The following is a 27,435-nucleotide window of genomic DNA, read 5'->3' as shown; positions in this document are numbered from 1 at the left end:
TAAAAAGTTTGATCTTTTACAAGTTAAAAACACTTACGAGTTGCCCAGAGCTGCACTGAGATGATCCTGTTTGGCAGAGATCATCTTTTATATTCAAAACAAGTTAAAACAAAGAAATCACATTTTGAGAGATGCTAGGTTTTTTTTATATTTTTGCTTTTGTTTTAGCCAAAAATAGACATTATTCATATTTATTAATAAGAAAAAGAAGGTCATGAATGTAAATCCAAATTTCCTAAAGGCTAAAGTAAAACTATGCAGCTCCTTCTAGGTTTTAATCAATAAAAAACAAACCCAAGTGACTCTTTCACTATTAAAGCTTGCCGACCCTTGATCTCGGTATTCACCAGCGTTTTGGTACGTTCAAGATCACTATCAAGAAATAGAAAAGGTTCTTTAAAAACCAGCACACTCATTTAGAGTTCAAACATTCGCACATTAATGGTGGCTACCTGCTCTGTGAGCCCTCAGCCTCCCCTGCAGCTGTCTGAGCCTTCTCCTCACACAGTGGGTGGGCAGCAGTGGAGCTGTAACAAATCTCCCTTTGCTGCCTCTCAACAAACCCTCACGCTGAAACAGGCAGGGAGGCAAATATGAGCTTTGCACACGTACGCAGAAGAGCGCCGTCACCATCAGGGGGCAGCAGCCAGCTGCTCCTGACTCCACTCCACATGAACCGAGGAAAGAGAAGTGAGGGAATCTAAATAAATAACAGGAAGAGGGATCATCAGAATGAGTGGAGTTTAGGTGAACTAGAGAGTAAAAACAACCAGAACTAGATTGCACATCCAGGGCTTCGTGTTTTCGTGTCATGACACAAAATAGGTGTGACTTCCGTAGCTCGACTAGACCATTAAATGATGCAAATTCATAAATATTTCACATTCAGTATATCCTCCAACCTCGTTTCTTTTTAAAAAGGAATTCCCTCTTAGACGAGGTTAGGAAGCCTCGATTAAATCTGCCCCTTTCTCTTACGGATAGAATGAGGAGGAAAGGATGCTGGGGGAAAAGGTGCAGCTCACAATGTGTCACACTGAGACTGGCTTTACATAACCCAGCACATTTAATTACAAATGGGGATTAGGGAGTGGAGGGATGATGCGGAAAAATGGATGTTGAGACGATCTGATGGCCTCTCTGGGATTTTTAACAACACAGTCAACAATGTTCACCTTTTCCTTCAGCTTCTCGCTGCAAAGCCTTTTCCTCTGTTCCTTTTGTTTTAGTGAACTGTGTGAACCTTCTGTTGGCAAGGTGTTTGAAGACCCGACGAAAATGGTGTTTTTAGCATTTTTCTGATAATGGAGGAAGCTCAAATTTGCTTTTTCGAGTGTTTCTTCATTAAACTCATACTAAAAAATGAGCAGACAAAACAGTTTTTGTTGGAAAATGCTGGTAGCTGTGACCTCGATTACGATTAGATCCATGTACGTTTTCCTCTGGTTCCAAACTGTACCGCTGGATACTGCCGATATTGCTCGCCATATTTGTCAAGAAGACCTGGTCGCAGACAAGATGGCGGCTAAAAACATTTCCCGGAAGCGGAAATTTCACATGATTGGCAGAGTCGTAGACACTTTTATTAAAACTTTTTGATGTAAATAAATGGTTTAGTGTTCAGGATTAGCTTAAAATGAATAGTTTCAGACTGGTTTTTATACTAAATGATAGGTTTTTATGCTTTTCTGCTCAACTACACCTTTAGATTTTGTCATGAAAACATTGTTGAAGCCAGTTAGGTGGTCCTTCAAGGAACCCAACCAGGACTTTTCCACTCACAAACAAAGCCAAAAATGACCTTGTTGGTGGGAGTTGGTGAAGATGACCATAAAGGTGTTAAGGATTTCTTCTCCTGACAAAACATTGGTTTAAAGCCAAATGAAGCCCGCCTTCAACATATATAAGTAAACCTTATTTTAGAACTTTTTGTCTTTGGATGTCCGGAGACCCGGAGATCTCGGTAAAGTTTGATCATACTTTTATTCATTTTACTACATTCCACTTGAGTAATTTGAAAAGGTTAGCAGGGTATAAAGATCTTATTAGTCTTTTCGACCAAAAAAAAGAGCATTTTTTCGACTGAAATTTGCGGCGCGGGGTTTAATAATTACGGTTAAGGATTTTTCGCCGCCATCTTGTCTGCAACCAGGTCCCCCCATTTTGTTTGCCCCGGTAATGTTATTTTGGGGTCGTGAGTGGCTGTAAGATAGTGAGAGAGTATGGACGCAAAGGGATGATGGGAAGTGTGGGCAGGTACTCTGCAACAACGATCCCACCCACAACTCAGAGGCGAATTTTGAATACCGCTTTGCAGCAACTATGTCTTCTATAACGACACATTAGAAAATAGATCAAAAGATGACCGAAGTGGAACTTTAAACACAAAGTCCCTTGGATTCAAATCTATAACTCCTGTGGACTTAAATACTCAAATATTGAAATAAAACATTATTGTAGTTGCTTTGGACATGTTTACAGTAAATTCTCATAACTGTACAAATATAAATGTGTTAGAGGGAAAAAAAAAAAAAAAAAACGTCTTGCTCCTCTGCCCGGAACTCCATTAGGTAGAAACTCCAACAATGATGGTTCTCCAAGAGGAAAAAGGATCAATTATCCTGGGAAGTGGCCGTGTTTAACAGACAAAGCAGAGACGGGGAGTGAAGTGAGGCTTGTTTTAAGGACGAGAAAATATGAAAGGAAAAATATGCAGGCCCAGGCGTTTTCTGCACCCGTCGCAAAGTAAGCACGCCTCAGCTTCAAATGAAAAAAGGATTAATTTAGCATGCCTCCCAAGGCTGCAAAACTGCAAAACAGCTTGAACAGAGCATATAAAATCTCAACAGTGGTGCTCAGATATCTACACGTTAAGCTGTGTACCACTTTATAGACTAAAAGCTGAACAAACAGAAGCAAAATGCAGAAATGAATAGGAAAAACAAATCTCTACGAGGACGCCGCGTGCACTCACATCTCTGAGAGGTCATTCTTTTTATAGTATGTGAGTAACTTGAACATTAGTGTTGTGAAATCCCCTTTTTATCACTGACAGACGCCGCAGGAAGGATCAGAATGGAGTGTGCTCACCTGCACGTGCGCCTTTCAAAGACTCAGTTTGAACTGAAAGTTTCAGAGCAGTGTGTCAGAGTACCGTGGCACTCTTATTCTCAGCGTAAACAGTTTCTGGTGTAACAATGACTACTGCCTTCTTTTGAGTTCAGAAAATACATTCTTTTCTTCCTTTCATCTCAAAACGGTGACATTTTCTGAAGGCTTTTTTTTTTCTTGCACTGGAGCGCCGTCGTTACACAGCAAAACACACGCAGATGTACGAAAACAGTTGATAGGTTGTTTGAAATCTGCATGTGGTAAACACGTCAAACTAGAATAGTCATAGTTATAGTGGGTACAAGCATTCCTGGGTTTGCTTTTTAATCCAAATTGAGTCTGATCCGTTGGGTGTAACAGCAGAGAGTCTCTGATCTATCACCTGCAGAGAAGCTTCACAAGCAAAAAGATGTGAATGAGTGATCAAATCCAAGGCCTCGTCAGGAAAAACTCAAAACTGAGCGAGAAAAAAAAAAAAATCAGCTGTAAGGTTGTAGAGACCACAGAAGCAGATCAAGTAATTAGTCAGGGTTTTATTTTTATTTCTTCCAAATATTGGGCTGCAGTTGATAAAAAAACTAGAATCAACATAACACGTTTCGTCTCTCAATTATTACATAAACAGAAATGTAACATTACATTTTGATTAGACTGTATTGGTTATTTATTCACCCTTGCTCAGTTACAGTTTTCTGACATCTAACAGAAAAAATAAGACATAAGGGCGATATTGTAGCTAAATCCTTTCATAAGCCTCCAGGCATCCCTCCAGTCTTTATATTACATAAACTGAGGAACGTAAATGTCATTAGGTTGAATCTAAACATCTGTTGTGTTTGGATTATGTGGAATGTTGCAAAAATACACACTTGCTAAATAAGAAGTTCCATAACTTCCAGCCACTTCCGCCTACAGAGGGGATATTTGTACAAACCCTTCTTGTATCGAGGACCGAATTTAATTTGTTAATATTTTTATGGATAGAATAGAGGAGGAGAATGAAGCAATGACTGAATAAGAGAAAAAATACAAACATGTATGTAAAGGCACAACACATTCTCACTCAACTCGTCACATATTGACGTTTGGTTAAAGGACCCCTTCCCATCAATTTTTAATGCTGATCCCATTAAATCCCGGATCCCCTGCCAACCAGAACTGGTCTAAGAGGGCACTAGTACCCTAACTCAGTACCGGTACCCTAACCTCATATCGGGTCTGGTATCGCATCTGGTAACGCGTCCGATGCCAGATTAGGGTTAGGGTACCAGTACCGGGCTACTAGTCAACAAAAACACAATGAAAAGTCACAACCCAGAGGAGCAGACCCATATCGAGCACCGTGACTTAGGTAGAGCTTGTCAGGGTTAAAGTGGGCACTTCAACTTGTGCTATCCTAGGTATGTTGACATTGGAAGTGGGGTCATCTTGACCCTACAAGACAGTGTAGTGAAGTTTTTTTCCCAATCATTTTTTTAATTTTCACATGCTCAAAATCTTGTCCACTTCATCCACATTTGTCATGGGATGGATAAGACGTCAATGTAAGGCTGGGGTCACCTGGACCCTACAAGACAGTGTACTAATTTTTTTTTTCTCAATGATTTTTGATTTTTTACATGCTCAAAATCTTGTCCACTTCATCCACATTTGTCATGGGATGGATAACACGTCAATGAAAGGCTGGGGTCACCTGGACCCCATAAGATAGCACAAGGGCTATTCATACACCAGATTGACTCCATCTCGCCAATAGCTCACCCCAAAACCAGAATGACTTAAACTCATTTCCTATGTGTCAGACTAATACAGGCCCAAATAAAGACTTAAACCAGTTAATTAAATGTCTCATGACAGCTTCACTGATGTAGATTAGGATGCCACTCGCCATTTTTAGTCGTCTGTCGCTCTCCACATTAAAGCATCTCTCTTCCTTTTCTTCATTGTCTATGTTCTTTAACACCCCTCCCCCCGCTTGTCCTGGGTACTACGTATGTATGTAGTGGTTGGCCCGTTAGTCAAGGCAGACCTTGAAGTGTCTTTTCCTCTGTCTGCTTGGATAAATGTCCCTGCAAAGGTGCTTGTCACAAGCACGAGGTGGAAAGTAGGCCTAAGAAAAGGCGAGAAGATAAGAAGGAGCCAGACTGAGAGACGAAATGTGAAGTGGATTCTTTTCTTTTACTATGAAGGAACAATATAGATGAGAATGGATCTGGCAGTCATTTACATTTATAAGTCGAAAATATTGGGAAAAAAGAGAAACTGCTGCCTTCAAATGATCCAAAACTTTCAGTTTTTAGAGGCTTTTTTTTAGATGTTGCCTTGGAGATGGAGTCAAAAGCATCCCATAATTCGCCCCTTCACACTCACAAAAGCTGTAATTGCTTGCACAGCTTAATCTCAACAAGATTTGCACGCTTTGTCAGGTTAAAACCGAATGGGTGATAGCTGTTTAAAGTCAAGTAATTTCAGGTTAATGAAAAGCATTCATAAACTGCTGACACAGAACGGTTAAAAACACCATTTCAAATTCAGAATCGTTCAGGAGCGAACCGCCGGCAGATTTTTCTCTCCTTCTGGCAGGTTCAACACAGTTTTTATTAAATATTGCAGAAACACAATCCAAATGGAATACATTTAAAAATAAAGCTTCTCTCATTCGATTGTTCAAACAAAAGCTGCACTTATCCATCCTAACAAGTGGTTTCTTATTGACTTTTTCTTATTTTTTTGGTAGACAGAGTGTCACATTAATCAACTTAAATCTGTTTTTCCACTTTATACTGAAAAAATTTCTATTTTATTTCAGCATCAGTCAGAAGCTTCAGAGAAACAAATCTGCTTCTAGTTTATTTCAATGAAAATGTTAAAATAATAAAACAAAAACAGACATTATAGAGTAATAGAGTGTAAATCCCCACTGTATTTGAATATATTTAATATAGGAGCATAAATTAAGTAGTTTATTGAATGTTGCCTGCTGGCGGATCTTTACCTAAATTTGGTTTTGAGCGGTTCAACATTTTTTTGTTGGTTCAGAATTACATAGTTTGGCCCAATCCGAATTCTTCCCTTCTCCCTACCCCTCCATTTGTTGGGGCATTTGTAGTTGTAGCGGTCCGGAATAGTTTTTTTAAGGGCCAACCCTCCAAGCAGAGGAATACAGTCCTCCGTGAGGAGGGCGTTCTGTGCCGTACTGTTCCGCGGAGAAGAAGAATCGCCTATCTTCACAAAGGGTTGTGCTGTTAAGCACCAAAGTTTACATGAATGAATAAATGAAATGGTTTATTTCAAGCAATCAGTAATAATCCACAAAGAAAAAAATAATAACACATCACATCTAGATCGCTTGAAAGGGAGTGGGAGGAAGCGAACTTATATAATCCCACCCCGGCTCAACCATACCATGAATTCTACATGAATTATCAATATCCGGTTCAGGACTTAATATCAAATATTTAGACTCTACAATAACAGATTCAAGTTATAAAGGATCATTAATATCATTATGTAATCAAATTTCAAAACATCCACGGACAAATCATTTATATTAAATGTAAGTAATGACTTTTTGTCATGACCTTTTTAAAGTTATAAAACATTTTTTGTTATGTATATTAGATTGCTGGAAGCTCCGCGCTAAAGCTAGCTGACCGCCGACTGTTGGTGATGTCATCGAGTGGGACTAACGTCTGAATTTGGAGACACTATTTTTTCGTAGTTCTCCGCTTGGAGGGCTAAAAGTAGGGATGGGACGAGCGAAAAATTTCGGATTGAGCCTCCAGATGCATTTTACGTTAATGCCCAATTATGACGTAAATCTTACATAAATGTGCAGGATTTTTCAACCATTCCATGTATATCTAACAGACTTTTCACGGAACGACGTGAAACTTTGATATCGCCTATATGGCACACATATCACATTAAAATTACATAACTGACGCACAAACCACTGATGAATTACATGTAAAGAGAGATAATGATAAATAAATCGGCAGATCTTTCACCCATCCAGGAGTTTATACCGAGTGGTCTCCCGCTCCCCCCGTCTGGACAGATGTTTGGGACCCCCCAGTGTCAAAGTAAAGACGGGTTTATGTGGTTTATCCGTTTTAACATGGTTTATTTCTGATAAATATGTGAACATTTTCACATAAAGACTACAACTTTTCTCACTTTTTCCACATATATTTATCTTTGACCAATTTTCATGGGTGCAATACGTACAATTCGGACATAGTGGCATAGTAACGCAGCCTTAAAATGAATTAGGGATTCACACTTTACCCATTTTTCCAGTGAAGTCGCCACACCGTCAGGGGTAATGAAAGACATGATGAATGACGATGATTGCCTTAAGATTCAAAGTTAACCTTGCACTGCGCAAATCTTTTATGATAAAGGTGAAGTCAGCGTTGCTTCATTTAGGGGTTGAAGTCATAAAAAGAACATTTTATGCCAAAGAATTTCATTTATTTTCTTTAAACAGAAGATTTCTCAGAATAAAATCAGTTTGAGCTAAAAAAAAAAAAAAAAAAAGTTTCGCTTTGCCTAAAGGTGAATCAATATTGTGACGTTTAGCTGTAGTGTCAGTTTTGAGCTATTTGTTCTGTTTTATCTTATATAAGGATTTTTTTTCTTAGATAAAGCACATTTCTTTAATTTAATGACACTATGTTGTAAAAATTATAATGAATTCTTATTTATAAAATGATTATATAATTATATGATTTTTTTTATATTGGAACACAATCAAAGACTAAAATAAATAATATTTATAAAAATTTGGGGGGGAAAATTGGTGGAAACTCAAAACTTTTGACTTTTAGTTTGAAAAGTAGGATTCAAATCAGATCTAACTGTATATATATCTATATATATATTTAAAACAAAACCTTATTTTGAATGTATTAAAAATGACACATTTTAAAGATGTTCAAAATGTCGTTTTTTCTTTGATTTTGCTTAAGTATTCGGCTTGATTCATTATCTGTAAGAAGCCAACCTCCTGAAAAGTTTCATTTGGAGCATTTCTACAAAGGAAAATCCTCCACCGTTCAGGTTAGTGAACATCAAAGTCACCCAATCTCTGATCTGCAATTACTACCTGTGATTAAGCTGTAAAAGTGATGTGGCAGCCTATTATTTTTCTGCCTTTATGAATGAACAATGAACAAAGTGAGGAGGTAATTGCAGTGTGCATAAGTATGCTGACGCACACACACATCCAAAAAAAAAAAAAAAAGAAGAAGAAGGAGATTGACCCATTTAATTCCTTAAAATCAATGCTTCATTTTCTTGAATTTTCAATTAGGAGCCGACACCGGCTGTAGTTTAAACAGGACACGGCCCGAAGTGAAAACACAAAGACGTAAGAAGGCAGCGGTGTAATGAAAGATGTCATCACTGATCTGTGATGGGCTTACTTCCAGCCATCAGCTCAGGCCTGGAGCCAGCGCTTCTCTTCAGACAGTCGGGGAAACACAAGCACTTACTGTATGTGGGCGGTGGCATCTTGTAAGGGAAAATGCAATATGCATTAGACACAATTCAATCTGTCTCCTGCGGATTTGTGTGCATGTAGATGCAGCCAGAAAAAGAGGAGCGTCTCAGTGGGATTGCCTGGCACCGCGCCGGCAGAGAAATATACTTCATTAAAGCCACATCTACCTGATTAACTGGCCTTCTTTATCAACTCTTTTTTTCTTTTGCAAAGCTAAACTGTCACCCTCCAGAACAAAACCCGTCTTTCTTAAAAGGAGTCACAAGATGGCATTCTCCATCTCCTGGCAGCCGATGACATCAAATAAACCTCCCTGTAGTCTTGAATTAATGTCACCGCTTACAAGTAAAGACTCAAATACGACCTGAATAATCTGTTGTAGCTGCGTTCTCCTTATGGGGAGTAACATTTGAGTAACCTTTTCATGTAGTGGAACGTAACAATCAAAAGGAAGTGGAGCCCCGAGCCAGCTCCCGAAGACGCGAGAGGACGGAGCCCACCTTGAAACCTCGTCATTAAAGGAGAGGAACGGCTTCGTCTGGTTTGGCTCTCTGTGCTGACTGCAGGCGATTCGGGAGGAAAATCACTTCTTAGCTCTACTTTTAAAGTATTAAATCTGCATGCCTGATTCAACCCAATTAGAAACATCCCACTCAGATTAGGCTAACTTGCAAAAAAAGTTTTTTCTTTATGCAGAAAATGATTAAAAATGGTTCTGAAGGAACCAAAAACTGTTTTAATTGTACTTTCTTAAAGTCCAATACCAAAGAAAATTGTGTTTTAAACATATTCTAGAGACATTTTTCTCATGATGGGGAATATAGATGAAGAAAAATTGTGTTTTTCTAGTATATATTACCGTATTTTCCGGACTATAAGTCGCGTTTTTTTTCATAGATTGAATGTCCCTGCGACTTATACTCCAGTGCGACTTATATACGAATTTTTAATGATGAGATATAAGTCTAGAGTGCCCTCTTATGGTGATCTATGCAATTACTTTATTTACTTTAGTTATTCAGACGTGACACAGAGGACGAAGAATTTAACGGATTTAGTGATATGGAGTGAGATTGCGTGCAATTAATTACAGTAAAGATACAAAGTTGATGAGTTCTTGAGGCTATAGTTAAAGAAAACTGTTATGTTATATAAATGCTACACCTTTTTGTTTTTTTCATGATGCTAATATGTGAATATGTGTTGACACATATTCAGCCTGTTTTCTATTCACTTATGAATGTTATAACTTACCTTCCAGGATGATGTAATATCGTTTTTTTCAACCAGTTTGTAAAATAAATTACTTGAAAAAAATGCGACTTATACTCCGGTGCGACTTATGTATGGTTTTTTCTTCTTCATTATGCATTTTTTGGCCCCTGCGACTTATACTCCGGTGCTACTTATAGTCCGAAAAATGTAAAAATGTAAAAAAAGCACATTGTTTGCTTTACTTGCATATTTGTATTTTTCAATTCTTATATTTGTATTTTTAGATTCTTACGCTTATTTTGTATTTTTTTACTTTTCAATTCTTATTTTATTTTCATTTTGTGTTTGTGTTTGAAACAAAGAACAATAAAAAAATGTAAAAAAAAAAAAAAAAAAAAAAAGAAACAGACATAATAGCCAGAGTGTACATTTCCTGCAAAGCCAAATTCTATTTGAACACATTTAGAATGTTGCCTCAAACCTCAACATATATATTGTTCATTTTCATTCTGTGAACAGATATTTTCAATAAACATTTGGCTAATTAATTATACCGTTTATACTTGTGTAAATGCTTCAAAGCATTCATTTAGACTAATTTGGAGTTTAGCTCATATTTAAGCAACACTAAATATTTTCGCCAAATTGGCATGTGGTAGGAATTTTTTAAGCAATTTTACTACAACTTTTTCTGAAATTTAGGTCAACTTTAGCGCTCTCACATAGTTCTTTAATGAAATTTCCTCTCTTTTTTAGCAAGTTTACCATTTTGCAAATAGCTTTTACTCTTTCAGCAAATTCCTTCAGCAATTACAGTAAATGATGTCACAATTTTCAGAAAAAGGGCTCAGCATCTTCAGCGAAAAAAGCACACAGTATTATTATTATCACAGATAATCCAACGTTTCTAGTTAATTTCTACTGAGTTTTCATTTAGATGAAGCCTAAAAATTACCAATGCTAGTGCGACATTTTATTTTAGCACTTCTGAAGAAAAAAAACAATTCAGGGTATCGATTAAAAAGTTCAGTTTGGAGAAAATGCGAGTGGAAAAAGTTTGTAGGGATGGCACAGGGTGACAAGCTCCCTGCTCCGCTCCATTCCGATGCATCAACTTGATTTTTAGACGCATCGATTAAGATCCTTAAACTATTCTGAATCATTGTTTTAAATAAATATATTTGATTTATATTATTTAAAGTTACAAGTGGAACTGAGAAGTGTTTTGCACTCTGACATTCCGACTGTTTGGAAGCATTTTGGCTTTCATAATGTCGAGAGTCATTTGGATAAAAGTCACATGGTGGGTAGGTTATGTGACAACAAATTTAAATATGTCGGAACAAATTTGCAAAATCAAAACAATCGTGAGTTTAAGAGCGTTTCATTACAGCTGCTCTAATGATTAAAAGTAACTTTATCTTTTAGGTTGTTGAGCTCAGGGAACATTTTTCCTTTTGATGCTGTGAAAGATTTTTGATAATCAACAAAATATTTGTAATTTTCATGAATTTGTATGTTCTCAACAAAAGTTAAACAAGTATACTGATGTTATCATTACCTAAAAATGTATTTGGAGGAGAAAAGTAAGTAATATTGGTCTAGTGCAGAAGTCTGCAGCCTCAAGCAGCAAAATAACCTTTTTCTAACTGATCAAGTTGGAGTTGCTAAGTCTTTGATAGTGCTTTGCTTTGTTACTTTTAGAATAAATATTGTTATTTTTTTGATTGAATAAAGCAAAAGCGTAAAGAGAAACAGAAACTTTTGTAAAAATGTAAAAAAATTTTTTTTTTTTTTTTTATACTTACGACAGAAGTTTGCTTGAAGTCTTTTCAAAATAAAAGACACCATGTGCCGGACAGGATCATCCAGTTGAGCTATACACTCCTATAAAAAGATTCTAACCACTCAAGACAAAAATGACATTTTCTCTGGTTATACCTTTGGTGACTTTTGTTTGAACTCTATGCATTCTGACCAAAGGGTTGAGAAAACAAGGCTGTGATATGTAAAAACTGGGTTTATCCTACGTCTAGGTGCACCTCAGCCATAAATGTATAAACTTTGCTAATCTAAATTAAATCAATGGTAATTTTGTACTTTTAAAAATTCCTATTATTTTATTTTTCTTAAACCAGTGAGCTATTATGGTTGGGTAAATGAGCCACACGTCTATCATGGAGACTCAGGTTGCAGACCCCTGGTCTAGTGTCTTGTAGTAAAGAGAAAAGTTTATTTTAAAAAATATATTATATGATAATTGTTTCATATTTGAATAATTTATTAATCGTAATCAAATCATGAGGTGCCTCAAGATTCCCATCTCCTGCATATATTGTCCCAACCACAACTCATGGGACCATGTCTAATGCTCTAAAAAGTTTGGCTAAAAACGGCCTCCTCATAATTAAAAGATCGCTGGAAACCTTTTTAAAATACATCAAAAAATGATCGGAGTGGGACTCTAACATTTTTGGCATGTCTAAAAATAAATTCACATCAGTCTACATGGAGGTCCTGCTGTATTTTCTTTCTTTTCCTCTTTTGTTTGAAATGTCTGCCGGGGCTGTTTGAATTCAGTTCACAAGCGGACAGCTTTCCAGCAGGCCTGCAGTCCTGGTCACAACCCTGACAAGAGGGGTCCGCAGGGGCCGGGGCTCAGGTATTATGCACCTGCACATGCCACTGGTCCTGCCTGGCCAGCTGGCCTAAAGCATCCACCGTCAGGAGGCTCTGATCTTCAACAAAATGCTCCCAGAAAAGGACAGAAAACACTGGGAAAGGGCAGGAATCCTCCCGAACTGAATAGTAACATAATATGTGCAGAGGAAACACACAAACAACCTCCCATGCTGACACCACATCTGTTTGTGTGATACCGAGGCATGATCACAGGTGTTGTCATGTCTCGTGGGGGGGAGCCAAAACGACACGCCAACCACAGGGATGGTGCGGAGGGGGAATCAGAGGGAAGATGTAACGGGGAAAAAGCAAAACAGAAACAAACCTGAAATAAGACAGAAATCATCTTTATGGCCTAGTAAAGCTGGCACTGATAACAGGTAGAACGCAAGGGGAAGACAGCTTCACTGTCGTGTGTTGGTTGTCGCCTAGTGCGATCTTTGATCTGCTCAAACAGTCTAAAATGTCTGTCACGGCGCATTTTTTCTTCTGGTAAACAGAGCAAAAGGAATATTCGGCTCCCAGACGCAGACGAAGAGTTATATGTCGCTCTGTTCAACACGATGACATTGTAAGATGTTCAGTTTTTAGAGCTCCCCACCAAAAAAATCCTGATGAGAAATTAATGATAGTTCAATCATCTCTTGATCTGTGGACCCTCAGTGTATTTCTGACACAAATTTAATTATTTTCACACTGTATTTTTTCCTCTTTTCCTGATTCTAAACAATTTGATGGAATAAACAATCAAAAAGGCATATTTAAGCATAATTTACTTAATATATTGTCAGAAAAATGTCACAACAACATTTTAAAAACACCAAATAACCCAATTTTAAATATCTATGGATGAAAACAAGGATTTAAAACAATAACCAGGATGCCGTTCTATCACTCGTGTTTTATAGTTTTCTGCAAATCTTTGCAATTTCCAACATCTTTTTAAAATCACCCGTACTGGTTAAGAAACATTTCCAACTTAGGAAAGAAGAACACTCTATTCTTCAGTTACTTTGACAAGAGGGGTGTAACGAATAACAGACTCAATTGAATCTGTTCATATTCCCACGATCCAACGAGATCGATCAGTCTGAAGCAGGTTGTTAGTCTTTTACTGTTGTAAAATTGTTTCAAAATTAAATAAACTGTATTACATTGGGAAATACAGTTTGGCACAGTCAGTTTATTTTAGTATGACATAAAAAAACGACCCAGTGCCATGACAGCGGACAACAAAAAAACAACAATGAGATGAACTTTATGATCTTAAAATCTGAATGTATTTGACATTAATTTGTTTACTCGTTTATTTGTGCACATATACTTGCAAGAAATACAAAGAATCTGGAAAACTTCACCTGCACTGTTCAGTTCCAGGTATTTATCTCTGAGTCACACTGGTGGACGTTTTGGTTCAAGATGTCCTGGATTGATTTTAGGTCAGTAAATCAGTTCCAAACGTACAAGTATCAAGTATGAATCGGATCAGCAATCACACATTATGACAGGAATCCAATCGTTTCTGCAGATCTGTAGCATCTCCACATGAACAGCTCCGTCCTTCAAGCACCACAACAGACTCTCATATCACCAAACTTCCCAGATACAAACATGGTGAGATCTGAAGATGTGTGTGGGAAGGAAGCCCCGTCTACAAAAGATTCCCGCCCACAACCTGCTGGGCCCAAAGGATTCATGGCTAACTTACCAGTTATCCCAAGACACCTTCAGAGTGTTAAACTGCCACAAGAACCGGTCGGAGGTTATTTGGCATCAAAATAAGGACACGCTCAACGGTCATTTAGACATTTTCCATGGACAAACGGAAGCATTAATACAAACCTGATAAAAAGGTTGCATGTCTTGCTAAAAGTCAGCAGTAAAGGCCAAACTGTCAGGTAGAAATGTAAAACCTTTGTTGTTCTCACAGGGAGTAACACTGATCTCTTATCATTCCACCTCCGGTCTCATCATGCAAAAACAATTCTCTGTCGTATAGTAAATAGCAGACTTGAGATCAATAGCAAATACCACGTGTGAACACATCTCAGGGGTTGTTTGATTTCGTCTCTAGGGAGTGTCAGGGAGTGCTTGACAGCAAGGAGGGAAATAAGCTCTTCTTCCAGCATGACTAATACAGTTCTGATGCTTTCATGATGCATTTATTACAGTAAAAAAACAAGCATTTCAAATTAAAGAGATCTTAAGAGGTATAAGTTATAAGTAAACCACTGGCAATCTTGCATACAAATACTTTCATCAATACATATTGATGAAAAGGAAAGTTGGACATTTCAAAAGTCAATCTTAGTCAGAACTGCCCCTACAGGTGGATACGAGTTGCTCCTATTGCGCCGCAGGACTTCAGATTGTCTCAAGTCACGTCTGTTCTATTGACTTAACATTATACACTGGCCGCCTACGCCCTGCGTTTGGTGTGAACGCACCTTTAGGAATACTTTACTTTACACTCACGGACAGCAAGGGTACATTCCAATATCATGACATCTATTAAGGTAGCCGTAAGAGCGTCAAGGGAACTGCAAGACCCAGCTGTTAGGATATGTCCGCTCCCCTCTATGACCCTGGACAACCCAAAAACCTGTACGGGTAAGCCCTACTGTACTCAGGTAAAACTCAAAACCAGTTTGTACTTTGCTCGGTGCATAAAATGTATGTTTACTGTACAATTCTTGTTCACTAAACTCAATGGAATTTGTTCCTCAACCATCAACCAGCCCAAGCCTGTTTGGACAATCATTAGAACTACAGCTGCACTGTAACTAACTAGTTAAAGTTATTTTTAAAGGCCCTTTATAGTTAATGTAGAATTAAATATAAATATGCTCCAGATCATTTTGATGTGGTGGACCAGTCCAGCTCCACCAGTAGTCGTGGTTCTCTTTCTTTCAAACATATGTAGTGCCACCATTGACAATCAGCTATGGTGTAGAGCATGGTTACCCTAAACCAATATTACTGTAAGTACAACAAGCAAATATTTAGATCATGAAACTAGAATTATCATTTATTACCCATTCAGTAATTGGTGGTTAAAATAAAAGCAGCTCATTTCCAACCACCATCTGTGTTGTATGTGTTCAGTACCAGCCTCTGAAAGCGTCACCATTAACCACCATCAGCCCTTTTCTTGTTCTGAAGTTTCCCAAAAGTTGTTAACATTTCCCCAAGGTATAATCTATAGTGCCATATTTTTTTTTAATATGTTTCTTATTAATACTTCACTTTCATGTTATATGAGGTTTTACCTTCTACAAAGTGAAACTGAACATTGACTGGTTCTTTTTTCTTTACGATGGGTTGTAAAAATGAGTAGTTGTCTTGACATGTATGAGTCGTCATGAGTAAAATTCCTCTTTTGTGCTTAAGGTTTAACAAACTGGTGCATTATGCATGATCTTTAGAAGATATTGAACTATTAAAAAAAATCCAAAAGCATCTAAGCATGAAAGTAGACAACCGTTGTGTGTCTTTAACTTTAAGGGCTGCTGCTGCTGATCATCGTTTTCATGTGCCGACAGACGTGATGCAAGCTTGCAAACGAAATGTTTTTTTTACTTCGCCTTTCTAATTGTTGACAGAGAACGATTTACATATGCTGACACGGTGCAACATTCAGCACTGAGCAACACAAATCCAAACACACACATACACACATATCGGCGCGAGCAGATTTGTATAATGGCTGCATCAGAAGCAAGAAATTCACTTCCAGGGGCAACATCAGCATATTTCATTCCTCTTCTGCTGCTAAGAAGATTGAAGTCGAGTCCCACAGCTCCTAATGATGGCACCTGACGTCCTGTGAGTTATCACTAAGTACCAATAGCACTCAATGAATGGAGACATGACTATTCAGGGATTGGAGTGTGGCAGGAAACAAAAAAATGGACATTAGAGGGATGTATATTTAAAAGGTGCACAGCTTTTTGTGTATTTCAGAGCAATTTACTATATGAATGGTAAAAGGTGTACTTATATAGCACTTTACTATCTTCTTATAAGGCCCAAAGCACATTAACCCATGCATTCATACACTGGCGTACACTGGCACCAACCTATAACCACCATGACCAATGTGAGCTTCAGTGTCTTGCAAAATGACACTTTGCAGTATAAAGTATACTGTAAAGTATAAAGCCAGTACAAGTACTACTTTTGTTAGCAACTTTATATTAAGTTACATTTTTGTACTTTAAATTCCTCAGAAATCAACAAAAATGAAGCAAATCCAGATAAAAGCTCAGAAGTAAAAGTTCTTTGCTCTATTTTTGCAACAGTGCAATGAAATATCTGTCTCCAACTGTGTGTCCAGACAGTCTATGTCATGTTGGATCCAACCTTCTGGATGACATGCTTTTGTTGGAGAAATATATATCTCAAAGAACAAAATCTTTTTTTTTTTGCGGTACCAAACAGTGAAGAAGTGAAATAACAACAAAGCATTAAAGCTATATAGAAACAATTGAGGGAGGAAAAATAACTCATGCCTCACTGCTGAATCTTAAGGGGAGCTCAGGTGTTTCTCTCAGTTCCCTTGAGACCCATGTGGCCATCGAGAAAATAGAAAGTAGCATTATTCTGCATGTTTTAAGAGTATTGTGAAGAACTGGAAAGCATAATTGAAGTTACACTCACTACAACATACGGGTGATGCTGTGGTACAGGGCCCTTACACCACACTATAGTCATTAGTGTGCAAACTGGCTCCTTACAGACTGTAAAAAGTGCCAGTAGGACGACCGTAGGATGTCCACTTAAACTACACTCCACCTTCTTAATTTCTAAAAGTCCAACGCAAGGAACATGCAGTTACTACACGTTTTCTCTCCTAACACGTCATATTTGGGCGTATGGTTTGGGCCCCCTCCACGCCACTTTTTGGGTATCCCCAACTTATCATTTTGTTGAGTTACTGGCTGTTCCGTTAATTAATGAATCCCAACACACGGGGCGTGGTATCGGACGCAGTGCCGGATGCGGATGCGGAACCGGTACCGGATTAGTGTAAATGGTGTATACTAGGGTGGGGAATTATTGGGTACATCACGATACAATGCGGTACACGATACATAGCTGATATCACGATGCAGCGATACTTCGTAAAAATTGTCTCTAATAACTCACATTATAAAGAAGAACACATATTTTCTGAGAACATGTATCCCCATTTATGTTTTAGCTTATAATAAACAACTTGTGTCTTATTTTGTGCAACAAATAATAAACACTTTTGTGCAAATTAGTAATACTATGTCTTTGATAAGCTTTGACACCAATTGAATTGGAATTATCTGTAAAATTCAGTGTTAACAATAGCAAACATGAACAGTAATGCCACTGCTTAGTGAAAAATTGTTGTAAACAACAGAACAAAAATGAAACAATTCAAGTAGCTGCCAGACATATTGGTGCTTTCAAAGGAACGTCTCACCAAAAGATGACAAATATAATGTTTTACAGCCGAAAATAAAAGGTCGATACTTAGTGAGAATCAATCGCAGGACTAAATATCGAGATATATCACAAAATATTTTGGCAAACGCTTAGTGTATAAATGTATAGTGCTTTTCTACCTGCCTCAAAGGCCCAAAGCGCTTTACAGACCCTTTCACCCAGTCTGGTCCCCATCCCGAGGATTGGGGACCCCGGATTAGTGTATTCCTTTTATCTTTATCTGTCAGACCGGTACCAGTTCATGGCCTGGAGCAGCCAGTATGTAAAAAAATTACGAGTTGGGGACACCAAAAATGAATACATTCATTCATGGCGAGCTGGTAATGAGAATGCGTTGGTACTACGTTGAAAAACGACTGTACACTGTAGTAGTGTGTTGTATAAGAGTTTGCTACAAAAAATAGTGCGTGCGCATTTTCACTCTTTTGGCTCACTGATTGGTCTACGGTATTAAAATATGCAGGATTGCCCATTTTCTAGCCGTAGACAGCCTCAGTCTACTCGTAAGTGCAGTTGTGGCTACGGAATAGGCAAAGAAGAGAGTAATACAAGAAAAAGAAGGACAGAAGACCAAATGAGCCTTGTTTTCTGTCTCAAGTTTCATTCATAGGCCTGCTGACGTGCCTATTGGTACACTGTCCATTCTTTAGCATCATAACAAGCACTTGTTCGTTCTTGCATCCCTCATTGGGACACTTGGTCGTCCATTCTCTACTTCCCATAAGTCCTGTTCTTGGAAGGCCAATAACACTCTGAGGTCACTCTCAGGTCTTCTCTCAGCAGATATTCTAGAAGGCTCACCATAAAAGGAGGATATTTTGCCCTACACTGTTTCCTCTTGTCAATGACATACTATCTCCCCTCCTCCAATACTCACATTTACTGTCAGCCTTAACAATCTGCTCTCCAGATGCTCATTTTTTTCCCCTTCAAACAGGCTCATTTCTTTACAGATCTCAAGTTCTCAGGAGGCTGCTTAAAGTCCTTTACTGAGCCGAGCAAGTCTCTGTAAAACTGCAAAATGGCTGAGAAGAACCTGAACAATGCACAGATAACACTCTCTCCCACAGCTCAGTGTCCCCGTCTCCTCTATCTCATCAAAACTTCATGCACAGTCTCTTAAAATTCTGAAAGGAGAGTCTGTTTTAACCAGCAGAAGGAGGTTCAGTTTCTACCCAGAAGCTTTTCCAACTTTCAACACAAATATGAAATAATAATAAAAAATGGAAGTAAATAAAAGCACAAATAAAATAAATAGAGCATCTAAGGTCAAACTTCCTGTGTGGCAAATATGGAGTTCACTTACTAGAAAATCCACAGACCGAGTTCAATTACAGGCACTTCGCTACAATGTTTGAGGTTAATGAAAAAAATTCAGCAAAACATCACTCTATCAGCTGCTTTAACCTTTTCAATCTGATTTATCAACAAATCAATAAACCTTTTGGCAAACACGATGGTTATACAACCCAAACACATCAAGGACATAAAGAAAACTGAAAATGACACTGACCTCTCTCGCAGGTGCTGTCCCAGAAGCCCGTCCCAGTGCAATCACACACGAACCGGTTCCATCCCTCCCTACACGCTCCGTTGTTCTTGCAGGGGCTGCTGTCACAATGCTTTCCCGATACCTTGCTACAGGAAAACTTGATGTCAGTTATGTTTTGCGACTGAGCGATCTGCCGGATGTTCTTGCTCCGTCCGTCGATGAAAAGATCCCGGATGCAGCCCACATAACCGTAGTTGAGCATAGCCGTCCAGAGCTCTGTGGGGAGCACCAAACCCGCCCGGTTGTACGGCAGACCGCCCAAATAAAGGTCTCCTTCAAGGTCCAAGATCTCATTTTCTCCGCTTGCAGTAAAGGGGGTCCGATGGCTGTTTACTGAGATGATGCCTGCAGGGCGAAAAAGCAATTATTCCCAGATGTCACACTCTAGAAAACGTACATGCTAACATGTCACAGTGAACAAAGTCATATTTATTGCTTTGTACTTTCTGTACAGAGCTTGAAACATTTAGAAAGGTGTATTTTACATGAAGTAAACACAACTCGGATCCCCAGGGCTTCTGGAAGGAGCTAAAAGAATAAATTAGAGTTTAATATTCTAAATTAGTATTTAGTATAAATCAGGCAAATTAGATCTGAAGTTGTAAAACGTCAATTTTCGTTGAGGTTTCATGAACAACTAACACATTCTCACTACCAAGTTTGGTTAAGGACCCCTTCCACATCACTTTTTGACATTACGATATTATGGGTGTTCCCAAACACGTAAAATCAAGGGTCCAAATGCATTACCGGATGTGTTACTGGATGCATTACCGGATGCGTTAATGGATGCGTTACCGGATCCTTAACCTGATGCATTAATTCAATTCAATTAAATTTTATTTATATAGCCCAAAATCACAAAGGAATTTGCCTCATTGGGCTTCAAAATATGAACGATAGTTAAAAACTAAGACTACATAAACTGGTTATCCCTGCCCTTAGACCCTCCCTCCCGGTAAGGAAAAACTCCTTAAAAAACCTGAGTCAGGAAAAAAAGAAGAAACCTTAGGGATTCCCACATGAGGGAGAGATCCCATCCCAGGACGGACAGGAGATACCAGAACTGTTAGAGAAAGATTAGCTTCTACAACTACGTATCTAAGAGTTCATTCAGATGGAGCTGAGGGACGAGTGATGCTTCCTGATGCATTACCTGATGTGTTAGCGATGTGTTACTGGATGTGTTCCCAAATCCGTTATTGGATGCATTGCCTGCTGAGTTACTGAAAGCATTACCGGATGTGTTCCCAGATACATTTTCAGATGCGTTACTGGATGTACTACTGGATGCATTACCGGATGCGTTACTGAAAGCGGTACTGGATACGTTCCCGGATACTTTACCAGATGCATTACTAGATGCGTTACTGAATATGCTACTGGATGCATTTTCAGATGCGTTACTAGATGCGTTGCCGGATGCATTACTGAAAGCGGTACTGGATGCGTTCCTGGATAAGTTACCAGATGCGTTACTAGATGCATTACCTGATGCGTTACTGAATATGCTACTGGATGCATTACCGGATGCGTAACTGAAAGCAGTACTAGATGTGTTACCTGATGCGTTACAGGATAGGTTCCCAAATGTGTTACTGAATGTTTCCCGGATGCGTTACCTGATGCACTACTGGAAGCATTACTGGATGTGTTACTGTAAGCGGTACTGGATATGTTATCAGGTTTAGCTTTAGAATGCGTTAAATGGCCGTCGCAGAAACTTGTGTAGCAATGTGTTAACACAAGAGATTTGAATGCAGAAGCCCGAAAAGGGCCTACACGCCAGTTTACATTGACTTTTCACTAAGGGTGTTGTGAATGTAGCTTTAGACTACAAAAGGCATCAGGTTTAATAACTTAAACTTTGCTTTTTCTCTGTTTGATTTTATCCATTCTAAATTATAATTGCAACTACTCATTACAAAGCAAAAGAAACTGCTGAGACAACATCCTAGTAGATGTAGGTTATCTTCTCTGAGTCCATTCTTTTTAATGAAGGCGCTGGGAACCGCCCAGCAGGAGGTCACGACGAAGGCTGGGTAATGTTTATCTGACCTGGGTCAAAACTAATGATACGCCGGGACGGTCCCACCATCTGCTGCCTCAGATTGGCATTAGCAAGACAAGGTTAAGAAACAGCACGTCTCGGCTCCAACCAGCTGTGAAAGGCTACCCTCGCGATAAACACCGGCATCTGCTTTGTAGGGCAGTTACAGAAATGAAACAAGGCGCTGACAGTCAGATGATGCTGCGGCGGCTTACGGCGTCTGGTCTGAACACATTGAATAAAAAGATTTATAAAGAATGTCTTTGATACGTTTCTGCAAAAGGACACAGAAATGTATAACAGGGCTGTGAGTAGATTATTGTAGCTCGGTGGGAGCGACAGAAGCTTAAGTCACAATTTATGGCTGCAATTGTGAGAATATTCAGAGTACAAGAACATCATCTAATGTTTAAAGACATGAACAAATAAGAGTTCTAAGAAATGCAAGAGGATACGACTACAGACCACACGATGGCACCTAGACATCATGGTCGATATTGGTCGAAAAAATGAACTGCCAACCCTAATAGTCATGGTTTTTCCCATTCCCAGCTTTAATAAAAGACTTTACAAGGGTTCATAAATAGATCAAAAGACGATTCTTGTGGGTTTTTAACACCTAAAAGTGTGCAATTTCTGCTTCCATATCTCCTCTTTTAAATCCTACTATTACTTTATAATTTGGAGATTTGATGTTTCAAGATTATAAAAGTTGTAATTAGTAGATTAAAAAAAACACTCCTTTGCAAAAAGTGGATTTGCATTAAAGGAGTGAGCTACGTCCTGCTGCTTTTGCTGGACTTTTTTCCATCCAGTCCTTCTGCTCACCTGGCAGGTGTGGCCAATGTGCTGTAATTGGCACCTGTTGGATATTTAAGACAAAGGAGGCTGTGCCTGTGGCTGAGGAACTGGGTGGGGCTTGTTCTCTTTTACCCTTTTTGTCCTCTGAAGTGTTGGACTACTGGGTTTTGTTGTTTTAGTTTGCGGTTGGACCTAGGTAGTCTTGATTTTCAAGCTTTGTTTATTTGTTTTCTTTAGATCACATGTGTCAAAGTTAAGGTCGCCACATTTCAGTCGTGACCCTCTGGTAATTCTATCCTGCCCTCCAGACCATTTTTTTTTTTTTTGTTATTAATGGCCCGATTGTTATCTTGCGATTATTTCTTACTTGTAAAATTTTAATAAAATATATCTTTATGGAGGGTAAAATATTGAAAGTTATTTAAGTTGATTTATTCTGGAATCATACTTTTACCTTTTTATTATTCATAATTATGTTAAAAAGCTAGTTGTTTTTTTTTTTTTTTAAGCCTATTTTAGAGTTTAGCTAATACTTTAGCTACATGCTAGCTGTTTTGGCTAATTTAGGCTTTTAAAAAAGGTTTTCTAGGCTGTTTTGGAGTTTGGCTAATATTTACATGCTAGCTAATTTTCTTAATTTAAGGTTTTTTTCAGTTTTTTTGAAAAGTTTAGCATTTTTTTTAGCTACAGGCTAGTTGTCATGATTCTGTGATCTGGTTTTGTTATGTTTTGTGTTCCCCTGTCAGTCCCACCATTTTCAGGTTAAATCATCCACAGCTGTTTTCATTTAGTTAATCAACCTCAGTGTATTTAAGTGTCTGGTTTTCAGTTTCTCATTGTCAGGTCATCTGTTCTGTTATGTCACGTCACTGGTTTGGTTTCTCCTGGTTTTGTCATGTTTTGAGTTTTTAAGTAAATCTTTGAGTTTCTGCCACCATGTCCTGTCTCCTGCGTTTGGGTCCTCCACCACCATTCCTAAGACTAGTTGTTTTGGCTGATTTATTTATTTATTTTTTTTAAATCTAATTTGGCATTTAGTTAATATTTTAGCTGTCTATCACCTCCAACAGCTATTAGCTTCAACAAAAGGTGAAGAAGAAGATTTTTAGCTATCAATTTCAGCATCTTCAGGCCAAATTCAGCTTACAGCATTCACACTAGCATTATTGCAGATAATGCTATATATATAGTTCATAATTACGTTAAAAAGTTATGGTTTTAAAATCAATAAATGTTTATCCTGTTCGTCCTGCGACCCAAAGTGTGTTTTGGATTTTAGCCCCTTGTGCGATTGAGTTTGCCTCCCCTGGTTTAGGTAGAATTCGATTGGGCAGCTCTTAGCAGGGAGCTGCGGATGTTTGACTTATTTTATTCCAATTCCCTTTTGGATTGTCTTTTGTTTGGACCAGCCCACAAATTATTTGACTTTTGATCTCATTTAGGACACAGGATTTCCTTTATTTAATAAACCGTGTTCCTTTTAATCTCATTGGTTTACAGTTTTTATTATTGTCCCTTTTGTATTTTTTTCCCCCTTAGACCCGAGCTGGGTTTACCCATAGGGGACATAACTGTTTGTTTAAAAAAGACTTGGAAGCATATATATATACACATACCCTATAATAACGTGTAAATCTCAAGCAGTTTATTACATTCAGTGCATTTTAATGTTTTTAGGCATTATATAAAAACTTGAATTGACTTGATGATTTTTTTTTGACTCCCTCATTCTTAACTTCAGGATAATAAGTCAAATATTCAACTGTCAGGCGCCATCTTGTTTTCTGCTGCCAGTTTACTTAGAAGCACAAGGTATCAAGAAAGGAATCTCTTGTGCTCAAATAAACCTAAAAGACGTCACGCGGAGCTTGACGCAGAGAAAATCCTCCCGCCCACAGCCCGAAACAAGGATCCAAAATCTGTGAACTTTTGCTCTGAAAAGACGTGAGCTTGTCTCGGATGCAAACCTGTGTTCTGAATTTAGTCTGACCGAGTCCTGCGGGTAAAACTAGACTCAAACTGACGTGAAGGTTTTCAGCCTGTGGGCGGAGGCTGAAATCCCACAGAGAGCTCCACATAAAGATAGCCCAACTGGAATTCAAAACATACCCAATGAGGACGTCTGTGATAAAAGTTAACACGGCAATGTGGGATTTAATCCACTCATTTTAACTCCAATGTAAATTTCCTGCCGACGTCACGTTTTGGGATTACATCCAACCCTTTTTTTAAGTCTAAAAATAGCTTTCAGCAAATCTATGGCACCTGCACAATGCTATATTTACCCCACAGCTAGAAACGAGCTGAAGTTGGCATTAAATAATTCACTTGCAACCCATATTAACATTTCACTCAAGTCACAACTGTGATTATGCCTGTTCTTAAGCATCTCTCAGTCTGGAATCCATTTATCTGTCTCATTCCTCTAAAAAAATCCAACTTTCTACTCTGCCGTTGCACTGGGGTGCTGCGCTGGTGATTAATCAAAGCGGCGAGCTCTGACATACGGCTAAATTGGCTGCTTCAACCTGATATATAACATGGGCTGTAACGCCGACTAAAACAACCACGTTCTCTGGAGGATCTTACCTAATGCACAGATTGTGTTGGTTATAGAGCTCAAGGCAAAGGAAGTTTTCAACTCTTTCTCTAATACAATCTACTCCCAATACGTGTATTTACTTAGTTTTTTAATGTATAAAAAAGCCTAAAGAAATACACGCATTAGCTATCAAGAGAGGTAGGGTTTTATCCTCCATAGAGGAGTTGAAATAAACATATTGAAGACGTTTACATCATCCCTCGGTGATAATCAGAAGGTATTTGAAGTCCTGCAGCTGTTGCAACTCTCCCTCTCTCCAGTCTCTCTCCTTTCTAGCATTTCATCTGTGATAGAACTGCTGCCAGTGGTTAAGATTTCACAAATCATTCAACATTTCTCTCACTTGCAGTTTTTGAAATACTTAAAAAAGTATATGTGTAATGGAGAAAATGGTGAAAGTAGCTGATATGCAACACTTTACGACTGCAATGTGATGCATTTTGGTGCAAAAGCCAAAATAAAAAGCATCAAAATTGGCTAATTCATGTTCACTGCCCGAACTGTTGAAGATTTATGGTATTTTGAGGATTGTGTGCTGTTTGGGTGTCATCACTGCTGTTTAAGAGTTAAATCAAGATGCCTTTGTTTCTGACGTTATTTGTGATACCAAAATGACTATTTTCTAACTTTTAATAGATTAAAAGATTATTTTTATCGAAGCAAGAAAATTACAGTAGCACTTTAAGTAGAAAAACTGAAATGAATAGTAAGCTATCGACTGCTGCCTGTGGTACATAACCATTTGTTTTTTTAATTTTCTTTGTTATATTTACATTTTTGCCTTTAAAAAAAAGATTCGTACTCCAGTATTCTACTTCATATCTACAGCACATCCCTAAGAAAAGAATTCAAGACCCTCTTTAATATTTTGAGAACATTTCAAAGCATTCCTGGTGATCTTGTTGTTATAATTATGCTGTTTTTAGCCAAAATAAAAAAAATAATAATAAAAAAAGAAAACTGTTGTTTTCTCTGACATAGCTTCTGCAGAACGGCAGGAGTTCATTAAAGAATCACCTCTGACTTGTGGGTGGTACCGTTGTTTCAAGGAACCCCCCCCCTCACCATTGTTGAGAGTTCTCTGTTTACATGCACTCTCGCTAGCTCATGCACTCAAAAATGGCTTTTTTCCCATAAATAAGATATTTTTCAAACTGGATTTATGTCACAAGAACATGTTAAAAACACTATTTTCATCAGAGTGGGTCTTCAAAGTTTCTCTGATTTTAGACACTTTCATCTCTTTCTTTTAGACAATTTCTTGTTTTACTTGGATGTTCCTGCATTTAGGACTTTCTTTACATTTTTTTTACATAAATAAACTCTCACTTAGACCACCCAGTCCAGATGCTAAACTTAAATTATTTCTAGTCTGGAGCGATCCAGATTTTTTCCTTTTATCATCACCATCCTTGTGTTCGTACCTGAGCGTCCGTCTCTCTGGATGTCCACATGGTGCCACGCCTCATCATTGACTTTAGTCTGCGTGGCTTTGACTTTAATGGTTCCAGATCCCATATCCAGCAGCAGAAAAAGCGCTCCGTCCAGCAGCTCCACGGCAAAGAAGTCCACCTTGTTGTTCTTCTGGCCTTTGGCGTCCCGCCGGTCCTGAGGCCGGCCTTGGGTGAAGAGGATCAGCCCGTTGGGTTCGGTGGTGCGGAAGTCGAAAGAGATGGAGCCCACGCGTTTGGTGTTCCACTTGGGCAGAGCCAGGAAGGAATCGGGCGTCTCAAAGTTGATGGGGTCCAGAGTGGGAACGTTTTCACACTTGAAGACAATGTCGCCTTGAAGCTTCATCTTCGGGTCGTCGATGCGGGCGAGCCGGGAGAGCTCAAGCCTGATGTCGTTGTTCTTATACACCACCTGGGAAGACATGGAGGATGCATTTAAAGACTTCTGCTGTCGTTTACACATTATCAGTACGGATAACCCCAATGATCCTTCAGATATTATTGAGTTTATCTGCAGTGATGCTTAAAAATGTTTTCTTTATAAGAGCAAATAGAGGACTGCATATGTTTGTTTTCATTAAAAAACTGCTGAAAAAATGAACTTCTGATGTCCTGCAAATTGTTTTCTTAGTTTTAGCTTGAACTTATTCAATTTAAAATGTAATAAATATTTAAGAACAGATCATTTTGTTTGTTGAAACGCTGACTGACCTTAATTAAGAGAATTATTCTTAGTAAATTAAAAGAAAAAAACAGAGAATGTTCTTTCCCATTCACTGCTAATTTATAGTAACTCAGTTATTTTTAAAAAAAAACTATCTTATAAAGTATCAACCTTTAAAGTAAAAATCAGCTTTACATTATTAACGCACATAGTAAAAAAACAACATATTTCAATTCTGTTCTAAATAAAGATCTGGGGTGGAAGTCAGTGTGTGAATGTGGGAAACAGCAACACTGCTAGTCAGAGCTCAGCTGTGAGCAAAC

The 27,435-nt window shown here is 38.3% G+C and overlaps 1 protein-coding gene across 12 annotated transcripts in view; it reads right to left on the bottom strand.

The window, feature by feature from the left end:
* Positions 1-27,435, bottom strand: part of nrxn3b (neurexin 3b) — a 352,928-nt gene that overhangs the window by 217,476 nt on the left and 108,017 nt on the right. For all 12 annotated transcript variants that reach the window (XM_036210518.1, XM_024290417.2, XM_024290428.2 and 9 more), the window contains 2 exons: positions 26,422-26,860; positions 19,506-19,889 (listed from right to left, as the gene is read on the bottom strand). In XM_036210518.1, the coding sequence (XP_036066411.1) occupies positions 19,506-19,889; positions 26,422-26,860 (823 nt within the window). The remainder of the gene's footprint in view (positions 1-19,505; positions 19,890-26,421; positions 26,861-27,435) is intronic.

The sequence above is a fragment of the Oryzias melastigma genome, linkage group LG24 (genome assembly GCF_002922805.2).
Source record: "Oryzias melastigma strain HK-1 linkage group LG24, ASM292280v2, whole genome shotgun sequence".
Classification (NCBI taxonomy): domain Eukaryota; kingdom Metazoa; phylum Chordata; class Actinopteri; order Beloniformes; family Adrianichthyidae; genus Oryzias; species Oryzias melastigma.
This window is presented reverse-complemented; position numbering and strand designations above follow the sequence as displayed.